General features: G+C 44.1%; 1 protein-coding gene across 2 annotated transcripts in view; it reads left to right on the forward strand.

Annotated features, from left to right (window-relative positions):
• The first annotated feature begins 4934 nt into the window (after window positions 1-4934).
• The window catches only part of ARHGEF7 (Rho guanine nucleotide exchange factor 7), an 86161-nt gene continuing 64128 nt past the window's right edge, over window positions 4935-26967 (forward strand). For both annotated transcript variants that reach the window (XM_035114324.2, XM_035114322.2), the window contains exons 1-2: window positions 4935-5235; window positions 20358-20444. In XM_035114324.2, the coding sequence (XP_034970215.2) occupies window positions 5071-5235; window positions 20358-20444 (252 nt within the window). In that variant the 5' untranslated portion in view covers window positions 4935-5070. The remainder of the gene's footprint in view (window positions 5236-20357; window positions 20445-26967) is intronic.

Genomic DNA, 26967 nt, shown 5'->3' on the forward strand with positions numbered 1-26967 from the left:
AGCATGGTACATCCAGTGGTTGTATCTGGCATCCTGGAGCTGCAACGCTATATGCCAGAGACTAAAAGGCAAGCTGTTGGCCAGGCGCAAAGGGCACAGCAATGTTCGACATCAGGGGTTGTATACCTGATTATGAACGGGAATCCCGTGTGTGGCAAAGGAGCAGCTCGAATATGTAAACATGCTCCGCATTCGTCATCTTGTGATCCTGCTGAGGCTGAGTATGTTCCAGCAAGGAGTCGGAAACAGCGCGAGGCCCACAGGAAAATGATTGCCCGAAAGCGGCTTAAGATTTGCTTGCGCCGGACTGTTGCACTGAGAGGCATGTTCCAGTACCAGCGTACAAACTGCAACAGTAAAAGGAACAGGGCAGTGCAAGCAGATGCTTTGCGAGTGGAACAGGATTGTCCCGGGAGAATCCAAACAAAGACTGTGTCAAGGGTAAATATGAAAAGTGGAGAAGGAGAACTTCGTGTAAAATCTCCTATGTGGGAACTAGTACCATCTGAATCTGTCTGCAGAGTCATCAGTGCGAGGCAGAAGATCTGCTCAACGCATGGCCGGTGCAGCGCAAAGAAGGAAAAGCGATGCGGCAGGAGGAGGAAAAAGGGTGTGTTAAAGGCAACAGTTTTCTTCCAATGCAGAGACGTCAGGAGTCCCACTGACTAATGCAGCTAAAGACATTCTTATGTGCCACTTATCAAGACTTATTCCTTCAAGAGTCATCATTGACTGGTGGGAGGAGGGTTTCTTTTTATTTATTAGGTGCCGCAGGAAGAATTGTGGAGAGCAAGTGCCTTCATCGTTTGGGGGAGAATCTACTGGGCTTTTGTTGACAGTGATAACATGATCTTTTTAAAGACAGCAATGTATTTAAAGGTTGCTTGAATGTAGAAAAGGTTTAGTGTATAGTTTTTAGGAAATACCCTGATTTTTGAATAGAAGGAAAGGTTTAACTTTACACTATATATACATAGGTGGGTATTATTGGGAAAATGCATTCTATTTCTTTTGAAATGTTAAAGTGTATAGTGCATATGTAAGTGTGTATATCTGAAGTCTAGGTTAACTGCAGGTATACGTGTAAGTTTAGCAGGGGAATTGAGAGTTGCAACACAGGTTTGTGTAAACAGCGCGCCTGGGGGGAAGGTAAGCCAGGGAATTCCCGACTCTATCTCCCTGCTTCGGCATTACTCTGATATTTTTGAGTATGCCTGCGCAAGGGTTTTCGGGGGAGGGGAGAAAATGTGACGGATTGGCCTGGCGTGCAAAAGAACTCCAGGGTGCAGAGAGTTAAACCCCAACCTCCTGGATAAATGACGCATTCCATTCCTGAGGGGCGGGACTGCCAGGAGTTTAAAAGGAATGGGAGTCAGTTAATTCAGGGGAGAGGGTTGTGGGAGCGAGTGTTCTGAGGAGTTTAATTGAATTATATTATCTAGCCATTGTTTATTGAAACTAAGAATATGATCTAAGAGCCTGTACACATGAAACCATTACGCGTTTAAAAGTCCTCTAGTAATAAAGCTTTCTTAAATGTTAGTGGATGTGCTTAGTTATTCCAGCTGGGTACCTAAACTCACAGAAGTGGGGGTGGTGGTGGTGGTTTCACCCCTGGATTCCTGTGTCAGTTTTAGTAATAGAGAGGGAGGACATTTCGTCTCATATTAAGAAGGATCCCCGAAAGTTTAGTGACAACGCCGGGACTGGGTTTGTCGCATATTAATTGGTGGCAAAGTCCTTGGGTTCGTCGCAAACAGCACAACTAATTTAACTTTAGTAGGCTGGTAATCCCTATTTCCAAAGATTAACTAGCATTTAAAAGTCAAATGGTGTCATCAAAGGAACAGAAGATACAGACAGAATCTATTATATCAATGCCTCAATGGTTATGGGCCACAAGTAGTTCACATAGTTAAAATAGGTGCAACTGTGCTGTTACAGAATATGTGCCACTTCATCAAAAGCAATTTCCAGCAACATAGCATTCCACATTATATCAAAATATGAACACAGAAAAGAAAAATGCCCAAAGCCAATTACCTGCTTCTTTTAAAAAAGGTTAACCATACATAAAACTATTCTCTCTTTGCCCTGGTTACTCCTTATCATATGCATCTCTCTACTTTTTCACATTCTCTCTCATGTTATATGCCATGCTTTTATGTGCCTATTAAAACCATTTGACAGGTGCACATAAAAATCAGTATGCACATGACCAATCTATACATAAAAAAAAATAACAATACCATCCATGTCTGAAAGACATGACATGAAAGGAAAAAAGGAGGAAAACAAGCTCAGGCACCAGTTCTTAACTTAACAAATTTGTTGCAGTGGACATCTTGAATCAAAACAGTTGAAGGAGAAAACTGCATCTATTAAAGATTTCAGTGTTAGATACACTAGCTTTTAATTGTGGAGGGGGAACCTGGTCACCTTTTAACAACCTTTTGGTATTAAGCAGGTTTGGCAATCCTTGGTCTTCCCTTCATCCCTGGCCATTGACCATGCTTTCAGGGGCTGATGGGAGTTGTAGTCCAGCAACATCTGGAGAGTCAGTGGTTCCCCACATCTGGCACAAATATAGGTGAAGGGTCCTGGGTTGCCATAGCTTCACATTTCCCCCACTTCTTCTTGCCAAACTTGTGTCTTGCTAAAAGCATTGCTGGCAGAATGCCAAAATGCAACAGAAAAGGGGTGGTGGGGAAAGAAAGAATATAGCTTCTCATAGGTAAAGGTAAAGGGACCCCTGACCATTAGGTCCACTCGCGGATAATTTTGGGGTTGTGGTGCTCATCTCGCTTTATTGGTCGAGGGAGCCAGCGTACAGCTTCCAGGTCATGTGGCCAGCATGACTAAGCCGCTTCTGGCGAACCAGAGCAGCACACGGAAACCCCATTTACTTTCCCGCCGGAGCGCTACCTATTTATCTACTTGCACTTTGACGTGCTTTTGAACTGCTAGGTTGGCAGGAGCTGGGACTGAGCAACGGGAGCTCACCCCGTCGCGGGGATTTGAACCGCCAATAACAGCATACGAAAGAACTTGTGAAAAGTGTATGGTACAATCTAATTTATCCAACAGCTATGACAAATCAGCAGGTGAAGCAAATAGAAATGCGGTCATCTTGGGTTATATTGCCACAGAAGCTAAATGCAAAGAACAAATATATTCTGATTTCAAAAACAGCTAATCAAGGTCTTTACTAGAAGGGTTTCTGCACTGGACTCCACCACACATAAAAAAGGAGTGCCTCATTTGAATAAAGGGAAGTGTCCACATTTTTATTGATTTTAACCAGCCATATGCTTTTCTAATGTATTTTTTAGCCTTGAACAATATGATCCAAATGGTGTTAGGTGAGAGAGATTTGTGGCAGATTTAAGAATCCGTGATCAATATTAAAAATATGCAATGAGGATTTTTTTAGTCTCTCCCACTTTTTTTGAGCCATCACATCCTATTTTCAATAACTTCTATTCCTAGATCTGTGACCCAGATAAATATTCCTTTTGGCTGTTAAGATTCTGCATTCCCTTGCCACAAAGAAAAAAAATCCCTCCCTTTTAATTCATTGCACCATAAAACCGTTAACGTAGTCCTGCTATTTTGATTTGATGATCTCATCCTTTGGTGTGAACAAACCGACCCTCCGCCGGGGGGCGCGCAACGCTGCGACACTTCATTCAAACGCCCGAAAGGGCAGCGCGTCGCTCTTCTAATTCGGTATTTTACAGACATCTGAAGCTGTTCCTGGAGAAGTGCAAAGCCCCGCCCCTCCATCAGTGTCAGAACGGCATCTCCCCCCAACCCAGCCCGGAAGCTGCCCGGCTTAGGTCGCCTCACCTGCCCTCCCTCTCGTTGCGCACCTTGGCACGCATTTGTAGCGCGCGCGCGCGTAAAAGAAGGCTCGACAGCTGCAGTAGCATCTCCTTTTTCCCCGGTTGTTGGCTTGCCCCCTTCTTTGTCAAGTGATTCAGTTTTTAGAAACCTATTCTGAGAGATCCTGTTGCAACCGTTTTTGACTACACATTTAAAGGAGGAGCTCTGGTAATAACCACTTTTCTGGCTGGGCGTAAGTCCCATTCAACTAAGCAGCGTTTACTTCTGAGTAGGCATGCATATGATTTTCAACTGGGCGTTTTTTGTTTTGCTTTTAAAGCAGCCCTTCGCATACAGGAGACGGTATTTCTCACAGGGAGTTTAGAATTATGATCCAGATATTGCTCTTCAGAATAATTATTTACGCCTGCAATTTTATCATCTATTGTGTGCGTGGTACGCATAGGGTCACAAAAGATTAGGATCGTATGTCCCAGAGTAGTCGCATGCAATCATGCGCGCGTGCGAATGCTTTTCTTATCCGTGCAGGTTTCACTCCGGATCGAACGTCTGCATTTGCAACAGGACAGGTTTTGGAGCGCCGTCTAAAAAAATAATCTGCAAGCAGTTTGCCTACAGAATTTCTAACGGGAAGCGGAGCGCGTGTATGCGCGCGCGCGCCACCCATGTGCCTTTCATGCAAAACGCCCAGGCGCGGAGGGGTGCTGAATTTGTGCAAGGTCTGTTTGCCGAGAGGGGGCCCGTCTCTTCTTCTCCCCCTCTTCCCGCTTCAATGATGTCATGGAGAGGCAGCAGGCGAAGGAGGGAGGGGGAGGCAGAGAGGAAAAAGGAGGAGACACTGCAGGTTCATGTGTATATAATGAAAAGGCATTTGACAATCTGCCAAAACGCACGGGAGGGAGAAACTGGACCTACTGGATTTCGTAAAGCGAATCGTCATCATCTGCAACTACATGGGGAAGGAGGAGGGGGGAGCAGTGGCAGCGGCGGCGGCGGCAGAAGCAGCGATTCCAGACTCGGCTGCCTCCATGTGAAACCACAAGCAAAAATAAAGCGGGGAAGAAGGGGGAGGGTGGGGTGGTTGGGGGAAAATTAAGGGAGGAGGAGATCATTGATATTTTCAAAAAAAAAATCCAACAGATCCAGTCCTCCTTCGTCGCAATTGCTTTCTCGCGCTGGCTCTTCGCTGGGATTAAAAACCGCCTCTTGGCAAGAGCAGCAGCCATGAATTCAGCTGAGCAAACCGTTACATGGCTGATTACTCTGGGGGTGCTGGAATCGCCCAAAAAGAGCATCTCGGATCCGGAGGGATTTTTGCAGGCGTCTCTGAAAGACGGGGTGGTGCTGTGCAGGCTGCTGGATCGCCTGCTGCCGGGGACCATCGATAAAGTAAGTGCCATTTATAATGTCCCTATATTTCCCCTTTAAGCCTCCTCTTCTCTCTCCACCGCCCTCCTTCCCTCCCCCCCCCAATCACACGGGTAAGGCAAGCGGATTTTATACTTGGGTTTCACCACCAGAGTGCTCGCACAGCGCATGCAGCAGCACACCATGCTGCCCTCTTCTTGAGTGCACAGCGGATCTGATAACCCACGAGTGCAGCAGACAAATAAAAACGCCCGGGCTGGGTGCTGAATAATGCAGCGGCCCCGGCTGGTTTTCCGATCCTCTTTGGCACAGGGCACAACAGTCAACCAGGTAGCCAGAGGCTCCGCCGCCCTTGCCAGATAAAAGAGGCGCGCATGGGCGCAACCCGAAGAGGCTCCTTCCATCTCAGTCGATCTGGACATGCAAGGAAGTGAGCCGATCGCATCTAAGCGCTTTTCCTTTGTCCAAGGAGTCTCCCCACCCTCGCAAACGCAGGAAACGTGCGGCCTTTTCCTGCGGAATGCAGTTGCCTTCCTTCAGCCGACGGCGCGGACATCCCATCTAGCAAGCGAAAGGCGCCATTGTCAAAGAGGAAGGGGGTGGGAAATGGGTGGGGAGTGGGGTAAATATAGGAGCAGTTTGGAGCAGGGCTAAGCGGCTGTACTTTTCGATTTCCTCTTAAAGGGGCAGGAATCGTTGAACGTTTGCAGAACTTGCCCGAACGAAAATTAAGGGTAAAACGTTTCTAATCGCCCTACAAGACCCGCAGTGATTTAGCATGGGGAGAATAAAACGTTTTTCAAAAAATCAGATAATGTATAAGAGAAAATTAGTTTTCCTTCTTTTTATTTATTTAAGACATTAGCAATCTGAATCCCCCTTTTTTTGCACAAGCACTGCTATTCATTGTTCTTACTGAGAAGTAATATTACTATAGCAGCTGTGATCTGATAGGCATGCAGGCAGAAGGTTACAGCTGAAATTAAGAATCTGCTCCGGAATTTATGGATCAGTGCAGTTTATAATTTTGCATGGATGCTAATGATCTGCTGAGGCCTTCACAGATTCAAAGGCCCATTTTGGGCCTGTTGGATGGGAGAATGGGTGTGACAGAAAGGACATACTGTATTCTCAGGCGACAGTCTTGCAATGGAACATACAAATTTCACAAAATATGACTGATTAGATAGATAGAAAGATAGATAATTTTGCATGAAGTCCTGCGTCTAGACTTACAGTTCTAGCATGGGTGAGGTGCAGATCACATAATTCAAACTACTATAGCACCGTTGTTGCTATAACAGTACTTAAAATTTCCCCTTATACCAAGAGATATCTCTGCTTGCTCACATTGCAGTATGCTGACCTAGTTTTCAAAGGAGTGCTGGTGATTTATTGTGAGTGTTATTTTGAAGTCTTAAGTTTAGTGTTTCTACTGCTTGGCCCTCGGTGGATGAAACAGCATTTTAGCTGAAAACGAAGAACCTTAAAATTTTCTGTCGTGTGTTTAAAAAAATGAATACAGTACTTGTCTTTTTCAAACATTGATTCAAAGCCAGAGAAAGGCCCCCACCCCCCACCCCCGGTGTATTTTGCAGACAAAAAAAGGACGGCTGCTTTATTTCAATGTCTATAAACAATGTATTCAGATTGGCTTATTGTATTTTCTTATCTCTGGGTATAGTTTTGACTGTAGACTTTTCCAAACTTGGGATCAGCCTGTTTGCTGATCCCACTCCACCCTTGTAAATTAATGTCAACTTTGACCTACATATTGGCTAAGTTTCGTGTTCATACTAGTTGTCTAGTTATATGTGTGGGTAGAGGGAGAAAGGGAAATTTCAGCTTTTTCGCTGGTTATGGATGCATCATCATAATGCACGGACCTGTGTTGACGCAACAAGAAAAACAATATTTCTCTGGCTGTAGGTTTTTTTTGCCATAGGTTTTGGCACTATTCTACATAGGTTTGTGCATTCAGAATATTATTTGTACAGTGGTGGCCTCTAGAGGGTGTAGTGGTTGTTAGTGTTGGAGCTCCGACTCCCAGCTGCATTTGCAGAACATGTGGAATTTGAATTCCCACCCTCCTTTCTTCTACCCTTGGAGAAATTGGCAGCATGGATCTTGCTACTGGGTAATCCAAAACTATAGCTTTAAGCATATCTTGTCCGCTGGGCAGTGTGACTTAGACCTGGTTGGCAGAATCACCTTTGATTTATTTTTTTAATATATATATATATATATTAGAACCTTGCAAAATCCATCAAGTGGACACAGGTGCAAAAGACATACACTTAGAATGAAATAATTCTGACCCCAAGAAATGGCCGAGTACTGGAACCTGCCCTTCCACACACAAAAAACCCACTCCTCATTGCCCCTTCTCCCTGAGCAGTCTTGGCAGTATAGTTTGGGGGTGACAAGTACTTTTGAAACAAAATAAAAAAATTCCTTCCAGTAGCACCTTGGAAACCAACTAAGTTTGTCATTGGTATGAGCTTTCGTGTGCATGCACACTTCGGATTCACTGAAACAGAAGTCACCAGATCCCCACATATAGTGAGAGGGTGGCGAGGGGCCGGACTGTTTATGGCTGCATTTGGTCTTACAGGAAGAATTTACAACTGTTTACGATTGGACCCACAGGAAAAGCAAGGGGTGAGATGGTTAAAGATAACTTTATCATGTATAATGAGATAAGAATCCAATGTCTTTATTTAGATCAGGTTTCTCAATCGTTTTAAGTTTGGTGATAAATTGCAGTTCAGCAACTTCTCTTTCCAGTCTATTTCTGAAATTCTTTTGTAATAAGACAGCTACTTTGAGATCTTGTATATAGAATGTCCTGGGAGACTGAAGTGTTCTCCTACTGGTTTCTCTGTCTTGTGATTCCTGATGTCAGATTTATGTCCATTTATCCTTTGGCGTAGGGTTTGGCCTGTTTGTCTGATATACAGAGCCATAAACAGTCCGGCCCTTCCCCAGCCTCTCACTATATGTGGGGATCTGATGACTTCTGTTTCAGTGTATCTGAAGAAGTGTGCATGCACACGAAAGCTCATACCAATGACAAACTTAGTTGGTCTCTAAGGTGCTACTGGAAGGAATTTTTAAATTTTGTTTCAACTATACCAGACCAACACCACACGGCTACCTACCTGTAACAAGTACTTTTGAGGTTGTCCTGGTTAAAAAAAAAGGAAGCCAGCTTTCCTTGCTCATCTGCTTCAAATTACACAGAGATCTACCAGTAGATCCCAGTCTCCCTTTCACCTACTTCTAAGCTTAAAACACAGCAATGTCATTTCTCCATGCTGCGTATCAAGTTGCATTTGCACATTGCTGCGTACGCTGGGGTGTCTTCACCCGGTGTGTCTGGGGTGTCTTCTCCAGCCTTGCAACCTATTCAGGAAGTTGTCAAACTGTGCATATACAGCGGCTGTTACCCGTTCACACCTCAGCTTAACAGTAACGTGGATGAGGCTTAAGTTTTCCTTTCAGATTGACAGAAAACAAATCAAACAACAGGGCCTCTCAAGAAATTACAGGATAGCTCTGCAATGAGGGGCAACGTCCTGTGTGTGCATGGATTCAAAAGCAAACCGTGATAGCCCAGCCCTGGTTTAACCCCAGCACCACCATTCCTTGGGCGAAGGCATGTGGAGAGGAGTCCTTGGGGCAGGGTGGGGCAGAGTGTGGAATGTGCTGTTTGCTTGCATTTGCATCCAAGGGAGAAGGGAGTTTGGAAGGGGTTGTGGGGGCATCCTGGGGAGAGTGCATCTTAGATGACAGGGCTGTTTGGGTTGGCAAGATAGCTGGTGGGGAAGAAGAAGAAGCTCTTTTGGCATGTGGGAGGATTTTGGAGGGCAAGCGGTGGCACACGAGAAGAAAGCTTAGACTGTGTGTGTGAGGCCGGAGGGCGGGGGGGAGAGAAGGAATTGGGAGTTGCAGGGAGGTGCTATAAACCAGATGAATTGGACATGAGCTACTATCTGCTGCTGCCCTGAAACAGTGTGAATGGAAAACGTGCTGTGTGGATCCTACTGAATAGGGAATTGTTGGTGGGAGCTCAAGCAACCGTTGGTTTGATTGGAGGCAATGGAGAATCTTGCAATTCCCAGAGAGCATCGTACTGTACTGCCTTGTGCTTTGAGAAACATGGCTTAAGGCTGAACTGCCAGTGTAAACCCTCATAGTAGTTTGTTTGGGTATGGTGCATCGCTGCCAAGTTTTCCCTTTTCTCGCGAGGAAGCCTATTCAGCATAAGGGAAAATCCCTTAAAAAAAGGGATAACTTGGCAGCTATGGTATGGTGCCTGGACCTCTGAATCGCCGCCACCGCATCCCCTCTACTGTTTGAAGGTATATGGTAGAAAACCTTTCCAAATCAGGAAAAAGTATCTTTCCAATTGTGGCCAGAACAAAGATGGCTCACCAGGGATGGAGATCAAGCTAGAAGGATATACAAGCTGCTTGTGGGATTTAAGTCAGCAAAGAGGGCTGCTCAGCTGGCTCATTTGCCATTGCCAGTAAACAAGCCTAAGCACAGCAAGTTTTCTCAGGATTGCAGCCAGAGGGTTTGGAGTGGGCTTTGTTGTTGTGCGTTTATAGTTCTTTATGTATGGCACCGAAAAGCCAACTTAACATTGGCTGCATTTGGACAATCCATTCCCAGCCTAATGGGCTTCAGATCGTGGTTGAATGTTTTGGCTTGTTTTGAACTTGGGAACCATATGTTGCATTTATACTCCCTTTTACTGTGTACTCACTGAGTTTCAGTGTTGCGTTTTTAATCCGTGTCCACACAACATTATCCAAAATGCATGTGTATCCTGTACTTTGCTGTGATATACCAATGTTTGATGTGTTGTTTCTCCAACCAGTGGTGTCACTTCACACCAATTGGAGTCCTTAAGTGGACCTTACTTTGTCTCTAGCCAAGGTATGAACACCTTTGCATAGGGTAAGACACCCCTGTCATCGACAGTCCCTGATGTTTTTACAGACTGAAATTAATTGAAGCTGTGCAGAAGTGAACAGCTAGCGGGGAAAGAGCTGTGAAATGCACTGAGGAAAAAACAACTTTACTGTGCTCTGAGATGGTAATGTGGACCAACCCACGGTTTCCTGGTTTGAATGAAATGGTAAACCATGGTTTTTCTCAGGCTTTCTAACTTTCATTCACTACTTGATACTGCCTACGAAAGCTCATGCTACAATAAACAAAATTAGATGTAATTTACACATTCAGGTACCATGACAAGGTCTGCATTTTTTGGATGTATGATTTCTGCTAGCACAGAGACACGTAACAGTCCTTTGCAATATGATGAGTGATATCGCACCATTGAAAAGCAGCTTTCACTAAGATGGCCCTTCTTGGTGTGTATCTGTATGCACGTTGCAGAGAACCTGGCATAGAAAGAGACCTGAGTCTTTGACGTCAAAGTATCAAGCACCATCCAAACTGGGTTGTTGAGATTCCACTATGCCCAGAGTGCATGGCAACTGGTGAAAGTAGCCATTCTTTTATCATTTGGACCACCAAAAACAAAAAGGCTAGGTTGTGCTTGAGTGAGGAGCGAATAGAATTAGGAGTGTGGTGATAGAGACCTCTTGCTGAAATGTCGCCACACACACACAGAACCCACCCCAAAACAGTTGCTAATGAGCTTCCATACAAGTTGTGACTGCAGATGAATACCTGTAATGGGTTATTTTTACTTAACAGAATTCCTGCGATAAGAGCAAAGTTGGATTTAAATGGATGGAAAGAGTACAAACCGGCATTTTCATGTGATATGGACAATGGAAAGAGACTTGTGCACACAAGAAAGGTTGAGGAAAATCTCGGAATATGCAGAGATGGCAAAATTGACGGCACTGATGAAAGACACAAATTGAGAATCTTTTAAAGAAGACTGGAAACCCTTTCTAGTTTATATAAAAAAAGTTATTTCCCATATGCGAAGACCACAGTGGGGTTCGAAGTGTAAGAAGACTGCAGAATATATGAAGAAACATGTTAGAGAGAGGAATGAATTTAGATAAGAGGGGAACCTTAAAACACAGTTGTATGTGTTTTGGGTTAAAAACATTGATGATGAGTGTGAGCAGGAAGTCACTAGTTTTGTTGAATTGGAAGATACGTAATTGTTGAGTAACAAATGTAACTGTATGGAAAAAAGAAGAAAATATTATAAAAAAGGAAGGAAGAAACTTGCACACATGAGCAGCTGTGATTCCACAATAAACTTCCATCTGGAAGCCCCCTTTGTTTACAGCTGACCAGCTCATTAATTACTATGAAGTAAATAAGGTGGTACCTTGACTTACGAATGACACAACGTACGAATGTTTCGAGCTACGAACGGAGTTCCGTCCGCCATTTTGGATGTGGTTTTTTAGATAGGGTTTTTTCGACTTGCAAATTTTTAATTCCCCCCCCCATTGGCTTCAACTTGTGAATTTTTCAACTTACGAAGGTCTGTTCGGGACGGATTAAATTCGTAAGTCGAGGTACCACTGTACCCAGCAAGCTACCCTTACACAGGAATGTTTCAGCACTAATGGAGGCAGTAATTAGAACCTGATGAGAAATAGTGATTTCATGTGAAGTATACACAAAAGAGTAACATTTAATATGAACAACATGCAAGATTTCCCACATGTTAATTTTTTACAATGCTGTATTGTGCACAACATGTTTTATTTGGGTTTCTTTTGGAGAAGACATTTATTTGGAATTGGGGGGGTTAGCATCACAGTCCCGTGATGTTAACTCAAAAGTAAGACTCATTGGGCATAATGGGGCTTCCTCCCAAGGTAACTGGTTTGCAGCCAAAGGCAAGAATTACTTCTGGGTGCACAATTATTAGGATCATTCTGGGAATGACTGCTTACATTTATATTGAGAACGTAAGAAGACCTTGTGCAGGGTCAGAACCAGAGGAGCCATTTAGTCCTGCATTTGCTTTTCGTATTGGCCCACCAGATGTGAGAAGCTTATGAACAGAACAATTACTCTCTGCACTTGTGATCTGCAGCAACTAGTATTCAGAGGCATTTAGCCTCTGATACTAAGGGTAGTACATAATTATCATGACTAGTAGCCATTTACAGTTTTATTTCACCACCACACTATTAAAAAACAAAAACAGCTCATAGGCCGACAAGGAGGATCCTTCCTGGTCCAACTCTTGCACTGCATGTGCCGAACATGGCATGCAGGGCTCACACTTTAATTATCGACCACATCTCTGTGTGTTTATGTTACTGTTGACATAATGTGCCACCCACATGCTGTGATACCATATTATGCATTTTCTTAACTGCCCCCTCTACAGACTATGCAAAAGCCTTTGACTGTGTCGACCACAGCAAACTATGGCAAGTTCTTAAAGAAATGGGAGTGCCTGATCACCTCATCTGTCTCCTGAGAAATCTCTATGTGGGACAAGAAGCTACAGTTAGAACTGGATATGGAACAACTGATTGGTTCAAAATTGGGAAAGGAGTACGACAAGGTTGTATATTGTCTCCCTGCTTATTTAACTTATATGCAGAATTCATCATGCGAAAGGCTGGACTAGATGAATCCCAAACCGGAATTAAGATTGCTGGAAGAAATATCAACAACCTCAGATATGCAGATGACACAACCTTGATGGCAGAAAGTGAGGAGGAATTAAAGAACCTTTTAATGAGGGTGAAAGAGGAGAGCGCAAAATATGGTCTGAAGCTCAACATCAAAAAAACCAAGATCATGGCCACTGGTCCCATCACCTCCTGGCAAATAGAAGGGGAAGAAATGGAGGCAGTGAGAGATTTTACTTTCTTGGGCTCCTTGATCACTGCAGATGGTGACAGCAGTCACGAAATTAAAAGACGCCTGCTTCTTGGGAGAAAAGCAATGACAAACCTAGACAGCATCTTAAAAAGCAGAGACATCACCTTGCCGACAAAGGTCCGTATAGTTAAAGCTATGGTTTTCCCAGTAGTGATGTATGGAAGTGAGAGTTGGACCATAAAGAAGGCTGTTCGCCGAAGAATTGATGCTTTTGAATTGTGGTGCTGGAGGAGACTCTTGAGAGTCCCATGGACTGCAAGAAGATCAAACCTATCCATTCTTAAGGAAATCAGCCCTGAGTGCTCCCTGGAAGGACAGATCGTGAAGCTGAGGCTCCAATACTTTGGCCACCTCATGAGAAGAGAAGAATCCTTGGAAAAGACCCTGATGTTGGGAAAGATTGAGGGCACTAGGAGAAGGGGACGACAGAGGACAAGATGGTTGGACAGTGTTCTCGAAGCTACGAACATGAGTTTGACCAAACTGCGGGAGGCAGTGCGAGACAGGAGTGCCTGGCGTGCTATGGTCCATGGGGTCACGAAGAGTCGGACACGACTAAACGACTAAACAACAACAACAACTACACACTTTAGTTGTTGCTGAGAAATAGGGCATGAGAAGCAGGGGATGTGATAAGGATCCACACCACACATGTTAGAGGACAAGAGGCATTGAACTCTTGCCTGTGCATATCAGTTTTAGAAGCATGCCTGTTTCAGTTTTCACATGGAGGTTCATCCTTTTTCAACCTATGTCTTTGTCTTCCCGCCTCTCCTTCTCTTCTCTTTCTCCTCTCCTCTTAAAAACTTGCACAAAAAGAAAATGCCAGTGGTGTAAGTCTGGGCACAATCCAGTTGTAGGTTATGATGAACTACCAGGAGGTTCAAGAGCTTACAGATACCTTGCACTCCAGATATATTATTGTGCACTAGGGTCCCATCTCCCTGATGACCTGTTTATTGAGCATTAATCCAGTTTTGCTTGCACAAAGCTTACATGGAAGTTAATTATATCCGGTCTTTATTAAGCATTCATTATTTGTTTGTAGGGCTGCTATATAACAATGAGCATTCGTCTTGTTTTGCTTGTGGGTTGTTATCTATTTCTATTAGTCTTTATTTTTCATCCCACACTTTTCAAAGCATTTCCCTATCACTTTCCAAACTATGGAAAGGCGTATAAAAATGTATGTTTATTGTGCTGGGGCAACAGAGCCGTATATTCTACTCTTAACTATGTAAAGCTTAAAATTCTGATACGCACTTGAATCTCACTCGCAAAGCAGTCACAATCTGGAGGCACATTTATTTATTTTGGGGGAGATTCGATTTGCATTTGAACTGGTTTTTTTTTTTAATGCAAGCCGTATAAAGGCAAAAGGTGGAATATAAGTTTTAAAACAAACAAATTGTCCATTTTTACTTTTAATTTTCCCCTTACATTTATACCACATATTTCTTCCATCATAAACTGCAAGGTGGCATAGAAGGTTCTCTCATCTAGGCATGGATGAGACCCAGACGTATTTAGCTTCAGCCACAGTATGTGGTGGTTTCATGTGTCTTCAGGCTGTCACCTTCCAAAGATGCCCTCTCTCATGGGAGAGCATTCAGGCTGTTGCAGACCTCATCACTGCCACTACTTCATCACTTGCATAAACTGGCTCTGGATGTGAGGTCATCTCATGTGCTTGCCTTGCTTTTCAGCTTTGGAGATGGAACCTGGTGTTTTATAGATGTTGGAGAGGAACCATAAATAGGACAAGAATCAGACGAAATTGCTTTGGGGGAAGGGAGGAGTGGGGGACCAGTGTGTTAAGAAATATGGATGCCTTTTTCTGAGGAGATAATTGAGAACTGATAATGAGGCACTGACTGTGGGACCAGGTTGCCTTGAACTGCTGAGCTGAGCACCAAGGCATCGCAAGCAGGGGGCTTCATGGTGTAAACTGCAGCTCTTTTCCTTCCCTGGCAATCCTAAAGACACCAGTGTGCGATTGTGACAATTTTTCAGAGGCATTTTAGGTCTTTACACGGGGGCCCGAGGCATGGCCTGCATATTTACACACATATGGCCTCCTTCCCTGACAATACTCACTATGTGCAGCCTCCTGTGGAGATTTATATATGCCCCTGACAGGAATAATCTGTACAGGGCAGCTGTGTTTGGTCTGTTTGAGGAATAACACTGCACATTAACTATTCGTTTAGAATGTTAATTCTCTGAAAACTGGCTGTGCAAACATTCCCTGAATGTGCATCAAATTAATTTTGACACCAGCTGTCCTGGTGGCTCAGGGAGTGGGGGACTGACATTTGCTCCTGAAGGTCTAGACTAGCTCCACTACGGGGCTGATGGCTCCAGATTCCATGTGCTAATTGACTTCTACTGCAGAGCGCTTGGGAATCTCTTGTGTCAGCACAGCACTGCATCTGGAGTCTCAGCCGGTGTAGGAGGCTACAGCAAATCTGTGCAACTCATGACTCACCAAGCCCATGAACAATGTATTGCAAGAGGCTCAACGGCACTCCCTTTTTATGTTAGACCCAGATAATGGCAAAAAGGGGTTAACCCACCACCTGATGGGGTGCCACAGCCGGTGGGCTGCACTTACATTAGTGTGTGCCACGTTGCTCAAGCCTGGATTGGGTTTAAGACATGGAAAACTCAGGTTCAGCTCTCCAGACAGTTGTGAAGTTTGGTGGGTGGTCTTAGGCAAGTCGCCGTCTCTCGGTCTCACCAAGGCTTGAGCTTGCTCAGCGGCAGACAGCGCTGTGGGGCTGGGCCCCACACCTGACCTCTGCGCAGCTGAGCCACTGCAGCAGAGGGTGCTGCACAGTGGGAGTGGGGTGGCGGGGCCAGGTCAGCGCGGTGCAAGTGCGCCAGTGGAGCCAATCTTGTCTCCTGCTGGTTCTTGCTCAGAGTTGTTTGGCAGGAAGTTGGGTTACGAATAATTCATGCACGCTAATGCAAAGTTCCTTTTTTGTGTATAGGGGTTGTGTTGTTAAGTTGGAACCCAGAAATATTGTTTATTGTGTGGTGTGAAACAGCCGTAGACTGTGACTTATAGAACCTTCTCCAGACTCGAAGACTCAGGACAGTGTTTGGATGACCATGTTTATACGACAATGACCAAGCAAAGTCAGTATGTGTGTGGATTCTTTTTATAGGGGGACACTTAAGTGACTGGTTCTGTGAACGCGCCAATATGTGTAGAGGCTGTTGCTTACCACGTGCAATTAATTTGGATAGGAGAAAACTTAAGTATGAAGCAAACAGTCAAAGGACGGGTGAGGACACCCAAAAATGACAAACGATGATGATTTTGTGCCACAGCTAATGTGCTATGTGAGGTAGCACTCAAAATCAAGTTGTTGAAGCAGAAACTTCCCAGTTTTGAGGCTTTTGCCCACAACTGTGGGGCAAAAGGCTGTGGGGCAAAAGGTTTTTTTTTAAAAAATAATATAAAATAATAATAATAATAATAATAATAATTAATAATAATAATAATATAGTCATGGAGATCTTTGGAGTATGCTTTTAATGACTGAGTCACTTGTAAACCGACCCCACTGATCCCTGTGGGCGGATTCACAAGTAAGTGTGATAAGCTGTTTTTGCCATTACGAAGTTAATTTTGAATCCATGCGCTATTAAGTCTTTCAGACTGTTAACAGATATAGAGCCCTGCCCTGCAATGAAACCTCACCTCTTAGCCTGGGTGTCTTGCCAAGTGATACAGAACATGGTGCGACACATCAGGCAAAAAGATGTAATAAAATGTCAAAGGATTGTATGGACGCTCTTCTAACGGATTAATTTTACCTCAGAAACATGTAGGGTAGTCCTCTTTGACCTCTTTTCATGATGAATGCTGGCTATTTATTTCTGTTCTTTCGTACCTATGTTTTAAATAACCAATGAAAAGACTTCTCACGGCTGAAGTGTTACAGGCTCCCAAGTTTCCTCCTGCCTTATAAAGGTTGCTTATGTAATGCTTAATTTACCACACAGGTTTTAGTCCTAACTCATTTATTTTAAGGCAGCTGAACTATTTGGCAATCTTCAGAAATGTTTCCAAAGTAGAAGTAAGAAAACTATGTTTGGATTTTTCCATTGTTTCCCTTGAACTCTGGGATAGTTGGTTTTATATTCATTCACTTGGAGCCAACTCTGTGAGCGTCACAAGCCAAACTGCAAATTTCCCCACAAAAGTGAGGTGTTTACGCGCTTGAGATTTTGTGCAGATACACAGAGCAGGCCATTTTGTGCTAGCAGAGCCTGTCAGCTACTACCTACCTACCTACCTACCTACCTACCTACCTACCTACCTGCCTGAGTACTCATTGCCACTGCTTTAGGGCATGTAAAACTGCCCGTGAGGGAGTCCTCATAGCTCCATTAAAAATAAAATAAAATAAAATAAAATACGGAAGGGGTTTGGGGGACAACCAAAAGTATGCTCCCACCTTACTTCTCCTGTTTCTGTCAGAAGAAAGTAGTTTGTACATGCACGTACATTCAGATTCTTATTTCCCACACATTGGAAATTTGATTTTCAGACGACATGTATTCAGTACAGTCATACCTCGGTTTAAGTACGCCTCGGTTTGAGTATTTTCAGTTTAAGTACTCCGCGGACCCGTCTGGAACGGATTAATCCACTTTCCATTACTTTCAATGGGAAAGTTTGCTTCAGTTTTAGTACGCTTCAGGTTAAGTATGGACTTCCGGAACCAATTACACTCATACCTCGGGTTAAGTACGCTTCAGTTTAAGTACTCCATGGACCGTCTGGAACGGATTAATCCACTTTCCATTACTTTCAATGGGAAACACAAAGTAAAAAAAATTCCTTCCAGTAGCACCTTAGAGACCAACTAAGTTTGTCATAGGTATGGGCTTTCGTGTGCATGCACCCTTCTTCAGATGCACATGATTGGGTTTAAGACATGGAAAAGACATGAGCATGCGCACGAAAGCTCATACCTATGACAAACTTAGTTGGTCTCTAAGGTGCTACTGAAATGATTTTTTTTTTGTTTCGACTATGTCAGACCAACACGGCTACCTACCTGTAACTTTCAATGGGAAAGTTCGCTTCAGGTAAAGTACAGACTTCCGGAACCAATTGTGTTTGTAAACCGAGGTACCACTGTAGTTTCCTGGAGAGCCCATCTGTTTGCATTGTAGTGGAGATGTTTAGTAGCCTAAGTTCAAACATACTGAAAATACGGTAATAACACTGAATGCATTTAGCCATAGGGATATACATACAGTACATTAAGGGCACACCCACTTTACAAACCTAAGCTGTTTTAACAGTCATTCCTTTATTCACAGGAAACCCTGGGAATTGTGGTCCTGTGAGGGGCTGGGGGCTAACAATTTATAACTATAACCCCCACTATATCAAGGGGACAGGCCACAGAAATTACAGCAGCATGAAACTGGTGCATGCTTATAGTGGGTGCATAGATAAGTAGTTCTGCATGCTCAGAGTCCCTTCCAACTTTACAATTCTATTATTCTGTGACTGCTCTGGGCTCTCTGTATCAAGGAATTGAAGCTGTATTTTCTGTGTCTGTTACTAGACGACGAAGATAAAAAGGGTTGATTCAAGGAGGCTGTCTCTATGTAGTACTTGGTTTTGCTGTTGATGTTTATCATGTGTTTTATTATTTAAGGATTGTTAGCTGTCTTGAACACATTTGGAAAGGTGGAGTACAAATGTCTTAAACAGCAATACAGTACAGTTAATGGTAATAGAAGTCAACAATACAGACTTCTGCACCATTCACCTACCGGTAGCCTCCTGCATCTGCACTGACAACGTATGGAAACCAGTGTACAGTACCTCGGGTTACAAACGCTTTGGGTTACAAACTCCGCTAATCCAAAAGTAGTACCTCGGGTTGCAAACTTTGCCCCAGGATGAGAACAGAAATTGCGCGGTGGCGGCGTGGTAGCTGCGGGAGGTCCCATTAGCGAAAGTGCACCTCAGGCTAAGAACGGTTTCGGGTTAAGAACGGACCTCCAGAACAAATTAAGTTCGTAACCCGAGGTACCACTGTATGTGGCATCAATGCAGTGAAATCACTGCTTTAAGGAGGGGTCCGTTTCTCTGGTTCAGCTTCTAGTGCTGTGAAATGGTTTGCTTGCAGAAACTCTGTAAATGTGGCATCAGCAGATTTCCCCACTTTCACTGTGTTTTGCACCATTATGCAAATTCAGCAGGTTCCTCATGAGAGAAACAAGTGGAAACATGAGGGAAACAAGTGGAAAGAATTAGTTAAAAGTTAAGTAGGTTCCACACCTCCCATACTGACTGTACAATGGAGCTTGGCTTGATTTCTCTAGACTCCTGTAACCTATTTGTTCTGCAAGCACCGGTGCTGTGCTTTGTAGCACACCATGAAGTGAATGCCATGCTGGATACTGTGGAATGCAGATGGTCCTACTGTGGGTGACAGCAGACTTGGGGTTTGCCCACACTGGGGCAAAATGTGGATCCCCATCCCAGTGTTGTCTCGGACCCTTCCTCATTTAAATGCGGGGCATTTTGATCCTGGCCTTTTCTGATTTTCCAAGCATCAAAGCCCTCTGCATTTCAAGGTGGAAAGGTCCAGGGTAAAACTGAGATGGGGAGGACATTGTGTGGATGGGGAGATTTCCCCCCCTGGGAAGACACGTGTTGGAACCATGTGGACAGGCCCTTTATTAACTGGTGAATTAAGGACAAGAGCTGTGCCCATTAGCAAAACTGCCCGCCGGAGCAGTTTCTTAGAGAGCCCTTCCAGAAACGCATGATGGCAAGATCCTGGCAACTCCGTTCTGCACACATCGCTGCTGCTGCTGCTGCTGCATTGGTGGGGTGCTCTCTGTATTGTCTACTGTAGCTGCATAGCCAATAAGACACCACCCCTCTAGTCCTACCCTAGCAGAGGGGGTGGCGCGGGCGGGAGGTGCTGGAGGGAGGGAGGGAAGAGAAGGGGAAACCATCCCGGAGTGGGGGAACGAGGGACTTCCCTCGTCCCCCCCCCGTTCACACGCCATTTCCTGTCGGCGTGTTTACTTCCGGGCAAATCAAATCAAAAAGCTGCTTTCCAAGTGAAGCCTGGAGGGGAGAAAGTGCGGTGGGCGGGCGGGTGGAAGCGAGAGCCCGGAGCCCACGGAGGGCGAGTTACCGGTAGAGGCGGGTGGGTGCTCCGTAGCTCCTGCTTCTCTCCACGGTCGCAACCCCCCACCGCGAAACCTGACTTGAGCCGCTTCTCCTTCTCTTCCTCTTGCAGGTTTATCCGGAGCCGCGCACCGAGAGCGAGTGCCTGAGCAATATCCGCGAGTTCCTCCGCGCCTGCGGCGCCACTCTCCGCCTGGAGGTGAGGTGGGGGGGTGGGAAGAATTGTGCATATTGCAAACACCCACATACACACACTTGTGTATGTGTTTTGCAATATGTGTGTTTGATTGTGTGTGTGTGTGTGCATATATATATATATATATATATATATATATATATATATATATATATATATATATATATATATGAACATGTAATATGGGGTGAGGGTGGAGGGGGCTAAGGAGGCTAGGGAGACCGTGCTAACCAATGAATTAAAAGTTAAGGGAGCGACTGTGCCGGACGGTTGGCAGCAAACAAACGCCTACCTGTTCCATCCTCTCTCTCTCTCCCTCCACACAGGCGTTTCTTTCTTCTCCTCCACCGTATTGCCATGGTGGTGGTTCTTACCCACACACCTATTTAGCACACTCATATCTGTGCAGCCACACTGTCCTTTTTTTTGAATGCCTCCGCTTTTATATTGCTTTGCGAACACTATATATCCTTTTGTACAGGTAGCTGTTTTAACAGCCAGATATTGAAAAAGCTTTCTCACCTCCTGTTAACTCTCATTGAAGGCCAGACCAAATGAAACACAGGAGGATTTTGAGTCCTCTCTCCTGGCATTTTTACTTAAAAGCAGTCAGGGAGAAGCCTAGATTTTATTGGAGTCATGGTGCAGGGGGAGTGAGGCTTTTACATTTCCCGGCTTTCACTGTTTAATACCTCTTTCCAGCTGCTATTAGCCCTGAAGTAGAAGACACCTCTGTTTTCTGCTGGGAGGTTATTAACTGCTTGTGAGAGTACTGTATTAATTTTTTGGGGGGTAGGGGCAGTTAACTTCCACATCCCCAATGTTGGTGCTTTGATCATAGTCAAAGCACAAGCGCGCTGCACACACACACTCGCTCAGGTTTTTTTTTACTGTTAAGTAAAAATGAAAATGTCATAAGTTTCAGTTCCACGCCTCTTGTTTCTTGTCTCATCAGGCCAAAATCTCACCTTGTTTTTCAAAGAGATTTATTGTTTTCTGCTGTGTTTGTCTTCACACTGATTTTACTTGGATTCTTCCAAATTATTTACACACACACACACACACACATGAGAGAGAGCCATCCCTTTAAAATAGCCTGATTCATATCATCATGTAATGCAAACATATTAAAATATATACTCTCTAGTTTCATAAAACTGAATCCATGCCCTCCCATCAAATGCTGTATATTGAGGGTTTTTTTTGTTCTGTAGTGAATGAACCCTAGATCATCTAAGAATCAGATTTTTAAATGCCACATCTGCACGACATATTGAAAGCACTATAATGCAACTTGGCTTTCACCCAAAGAATCCTTGGAAACTGTGTTTAAGTGTACAGTGAGTTGTTACCCCTGACCATTAGGTCCAGTCATGACCGACTTTGGGGTTGCGGCGTTCATCTCACTTTATTGGCCGAGGGAGCCGGCGTACAGCTTCCAGGTCATGTGGCCAGCATGACTAAGCTGCTTCTGGCAAACCAGAGCAACACATGGAAACGCTGTTTACCTTCCTGCTTGGAGCGGTACCTATTTATCTACTTGCAGTTTGACGTGCTTTTGAACTGCTAGGTTGGCAGGAGCTGGGACCGAGCAATTGTCACAGGGATTCGAACTGCCGACCTTCTGATCGGCAAGCCCTAGGCTCTGTGGTTTAACCCACATCGCCACCCACGTCCCCCTACAGTGAGTTGTTAGGAGACCCCTATTCCCAGCCCAGAGATACGATTCTCAGAGTGGTTTAACTGGTTGTCCCTTTTCCCAGGGAACTCTGGGAATTGTAGCTGTGTGAAGGGAATAGGAGCCTCATAGCAACTCCCAACTTTCTTAACAAACTACAGTTCTCAGGAATCCTTGGGGAATCCACGACTGTTTATTGTATTGTTATGCTACTTTAAAATGAAGGTGATAGCTGATGTGTTCACGCTTCCTCAGAGGTGGTGGATTTCTGCTCAGCATGAAAGAAAAAACCCAGCACTGGAGGTGGAAAGAGGGTTTTCTTGCATATCCCTGGGCTACCTGCTCAAACACTTTGAATGATGAGAAATTTACCCTACTTGTAGAAGGAACATCATGGGTGATCATGTCCAACCATTTCAGGAATCCTAGCCAAAGCTGTTGCTGTCAAAGGCATTCATCCTCTCTACTTAAAGAAGTCCCTGGATATGTGGCTGGAAGTAACACTAAATCATCAAGTCAACCCTTCTTCCTCAAGGACTGCACCTAAACAAATCTTAATCAATGGTGGTCTAACTTGATATTTAAGACTTCTGTTGACAGAGGATGCACAGCAAGGTTCCATCTTTTTATGTCTTGTATATAGTAGACAAATAATATAACTAATCTCAATGCATTTGAATACTTCTATTAGATTCTGAGGCTGGGGAGTGACGCCTATTCCAGGCCTTTCTTTCCTTTAATTTTTCGTTTGTTTGTTGATGACTCTCGGGATCCCTTCCAACTCTGATTCTATGATTCCAGTCCTTTTCCGTAGTGAGATAACTAGAGGAAATGTGTAGGTGATAATCAAATCTAAATGCTCTGTAAAAAGTAGACTTCTTCAGTTCTGACTGGTTGGTGACACTTTCTCAGATTTCTCTACGAAACTAGTTGGTTTCTACATTTTTTTCCTCATTCATTCAAACCCTTGATTGCCTTGGTTTTGGTTGGTTTTGGTTTCCTTATGACTTCTTTGTTATAAGGAGTACAATTTAGAACAGGACAAGTATCTTCTGAGTCTTCTGTGTATAATTCTCTTGTTACATCCAAGTATGGTGTTTTCTTCCTTTTGGCAGTGCTGCTACATTGCTGAGTCAGAGTCAATTAGTTAATGATGAACTCCCCCCCCCCTTTCTACACAGCTATTTAAATTAGCCCCCCCCCCAAGCTTGCTAACTTTCCCTTGGGTTAGTGAATCTAACTTTAAAGGGCCTTGTAGATTTAACACTTGATAACTTTAGTACCTAGCAAATTTATTATCTTTCCTTTTAATGAGTAATTGATTAGAACATAGAGACCTAGATTTTGATCACATGATCAATCACACCTACCTTGCTTCATTTTTGTCTGTGAACCCTGTGTGGGACTACAGTTTTGTTAGGGCAAACTTGTTGAAACAAGCTTGTGAACTACAGTAGAAATGTGAGACAATTGAACTTCTGGCTTTGTTTACCCAAGGTAAAGCCCCACCCATGTTTCTTACCTTTCGGAGGGGAAAGGCAGAAAGAATAAGAGTTTTGTAAAAGGACTAAGCTTTATTTAGGTGGGGTGCAGGGGGTGGAATTCACAGGGTCATCTGAGAAACAGTTGTGATTGACTACCTTGAGTTCAAACTTCTTGATTATTGGTCATAAACAATATGCAATTTACTATATTAAGTGGTCAGTGATGTTTGCATTCATTTGTAAAGTTGTTTGTCCTCTTGCCTGCACTTGCCTTTCTGTTAAGACATGAAACTTAAATATTGTTAGTTGAAAACGTATTTTAAAATTTGAATGGGCATTATGTATAATAATAATAATAATAATAAAAATAAATTTTATTTATACCCCACCCTCCCCAGCCAAAACCGGGCTTAGGATGGCTAACACTAGATATAAAACAATTTATTAAGATAGAACAACTCTGTCTTACAGGCCCTGCAGAAAGAAATCGGGTCCCACAGGGCCCTGGTCTCATGAGACAGAGAGTTCCACCAGGTTGGAGCCAGTGTTGAAAAGGCCCTGGTTCTAGTTGAGTTCCTAATAACAGGAACAAATTGTGGGAAAGTTCAAGACTATATGACTGTCACTTTTTTGGGGGGGACTTCTGTATTTTCATGGTTTGGGGGAAATTGGAAATATTTTGAACTCAGGCAAGCGTCATTGTGAAGTTGTGAACCAGATAACAACTAGATAGTTTAAGAGAATCCTGGATAGGAAAAAACCCCAGCTGTATCCTATTGCATCATATATTGTACTTGAACTGCAGGTTTTTTGGGGGTCATTTTCCATTCTAGATAATATTGTTGACCTCTTCAGCACATTTCAGATATCCCTGGCCATACTGTTCTGTAAATCTCATGGTTTATTGTAGAGAATTAGGGGAATGGTTGGTTGGCAAATGTGAGCCAGGTGGCGCTGTGGGTTAAACCACTGAGGCTAGGGCTTGCTGATCAGAAGGTCAGCGGTTCGAATCCCTGTGACGGGGTGAGCTCCTGTTGCTCGGTCCCAGCTCCTGCCAACCTAGCAGTTCGAAAGCACGTCAAAATGCAAGTACTGTAGATAAATAGGAACCGCTACAGCGGGAAGGTAAACGGCGTTTCCGTGTGCTGCTCTGGTTCGCCAGAAGTGGCTTTGTCATGCTGGCCATATGACCTGGAAGCTATACGCCGGCTCCCTCAGCCAATAATGCGAGATGAGCGCGCAACCCCAGAGTCGGTCATGACTGGACCTAATGGTCAGGGGTCCCTTTACCTTTTACCTTGTTTGGAAGTTCAACTGCAGTGGGTGGAACTTGTTTTCCAAATAAACATGCATAGGATTAGGCTGCCACTGGGCTATACAGTGAGGGGAAAAAGTATTTGATCCCCTGCTAAATTTGCCCGTTTGCCCTCTGACGATGAAATGACCAGTCCATAATTTTAATGGTAGGTTTATTGTAGCTGTGAGAGGCAGAATAACAACAGGAAAACCCCCAGAAACCCAGAAGGCAAAAGTCAGCGATTGATGTGCATTATAGTGAGTGATACAGCTACAATAAACCTACCATTAAAATTATGGATTGGTCATTTCTTCATCAGAGGGCAAATGGGCAAATTTAGCAGGGGATCAAATACTTTCCCCCTCTCACTGTAGCTTTCTGTCCCATTTATACTTTTATATCTGCTTATGCATTTCTGGGCCGGTAGAAGTTGAATTCTTGACAGGAGAGGGGGAGCAGAGGAAGAAGAGAAGACAGGAAAAGTATTGAGCTCTCATTTTGGTAGAGATTTGAAAGCATTCCTTTACAGTGCTAAAGAAGAGACGGTCGGGCGATATGTGTGTAACCATTCAGTGCACAGGTTTCTGGAAGGAAAGAAGCTTGCTTGAGAGTCAAAACTGTCTGTACTGTATTCCTATTTCTGTAGATGAAAAAAAAAGGTGTGTTACAAAGTTTTCTGCATCTAGGCAGATCAGAAATGTTTGGCTTGGTTTCTTGAGAACATGGTTTATTACTTTGAAAAACAATAGTACTTTAAATACCAGATAATGGTGAGAAGAGACTCAGAGCCATTTAGACTGATTTTCTGTAGCCTGCAAGTTGCTGCCTTCCGTTTTACAGCTGTCACAAATTCAAATGGCGCCAAGTACATGATCAGCAGAGTATGTGGTACTGATCACTGATCAGTATCTCAGAACATCAACTTGTGCCAGCGTTTGCCTTTTTAAAAAAGTGCTTGGGTGAACTAGTCTTCAGTACAATTGCATTTTACAAACATTTAACTTGCACGATTCGAACCATAGGCAGTTAAAGGCTGGTTGACTGAAATTTTTCAAGTTAAATGCAAGGAAGATAGAACGCTTTAAAGCTCTTTCTGCACTGCGTTTTGCCTGCATGAAAATAACTTTTAGCTCTCTGCTTTGCTTGGGGGGGGGGGGCAAGGCACACACAGATTTGGTGCACTGGTGCAAGATCTCACACGGCTGTCCAGTTCCTGTGAGATCTCCTGTGAGCATCCCTACCCTTCCAGAGTTGGTGTGCTGAGTGAGCCTTGCCTGGCAAGCAAGGGAGACAGCTTAAAAGCTCTTTCTGAACCCAGCAGAACAATTAAGTTTATAAAACATTCTTACTGGCTAGCTTGCTTGCTTCTTCAAATCCCTCTCTGCAGGCTCAGAAAGGCGAACACCCACAGAAAGAATGCATGGTTCTGATTGACTTAGGGTGGGCTGATTGACTTTGGTTGGGGTAACTGAGTCTGCCCCCCTCAACTCATTACAGGCAGTGACCATTTTATGCACATCATGCTCATGCTCATCGCTGCCAATATGGAAGTGGTCTGAAAAAGGGGTGTGTGGGCGCTTTTGTAAGCTCCGCTTAAATGCATGGGGGTCAGGAATGGAACGCCCGCCAAAAGGATTGCCACCAGCTTGGTTTTCACACCCACCAATGGCTTCTTACAAAAAAAAAAGGGGAGGGGAATGAGCAAAAGAATCCACTGCCCTAAGGAAGCTATTTCTGTGGGATCAGGAGTTGCAGGGGACTGCGTGGGACCTGCTAGTAGTGATTATTCTGACTGGCTAAGCAGAGGAGATGGGCAGAAGCATCTTCTAGGAAGCCTCTCAGTTGTTATTTCCAGCACTGGCCATAGGTGGCTTTCCAGAGTCTCTGATGGAAAGCTCCCTTCCCGAGCAATGCTTCCTTTGATGCTTTGAACTGAGCTGTCATGGGCTGAACCTTGAGCCATGTCCTCAAGAATCAACTACTCTTCTTCCCCCACCTATTTTTGTTTTCATGCTACAGAGCATACCATCATGAAATTTGGCACCCCCACATAATTTCTGCGGTGCA

This window comes from Zootoca vivipara, chromosome 4 (genome assembly GCF_963506605.1).
Source record: "Zootoca vivipara chromosome 4, rZooViv1.1, whole genome shotgun sequence".
In the NCBI taxonomy this organism is placed as follows: Eukaryota; Metazoa; Chordata; class Lepidosauria; order Squamata; family Lacertidae; genus Zootoca; species Zootoca vivipara.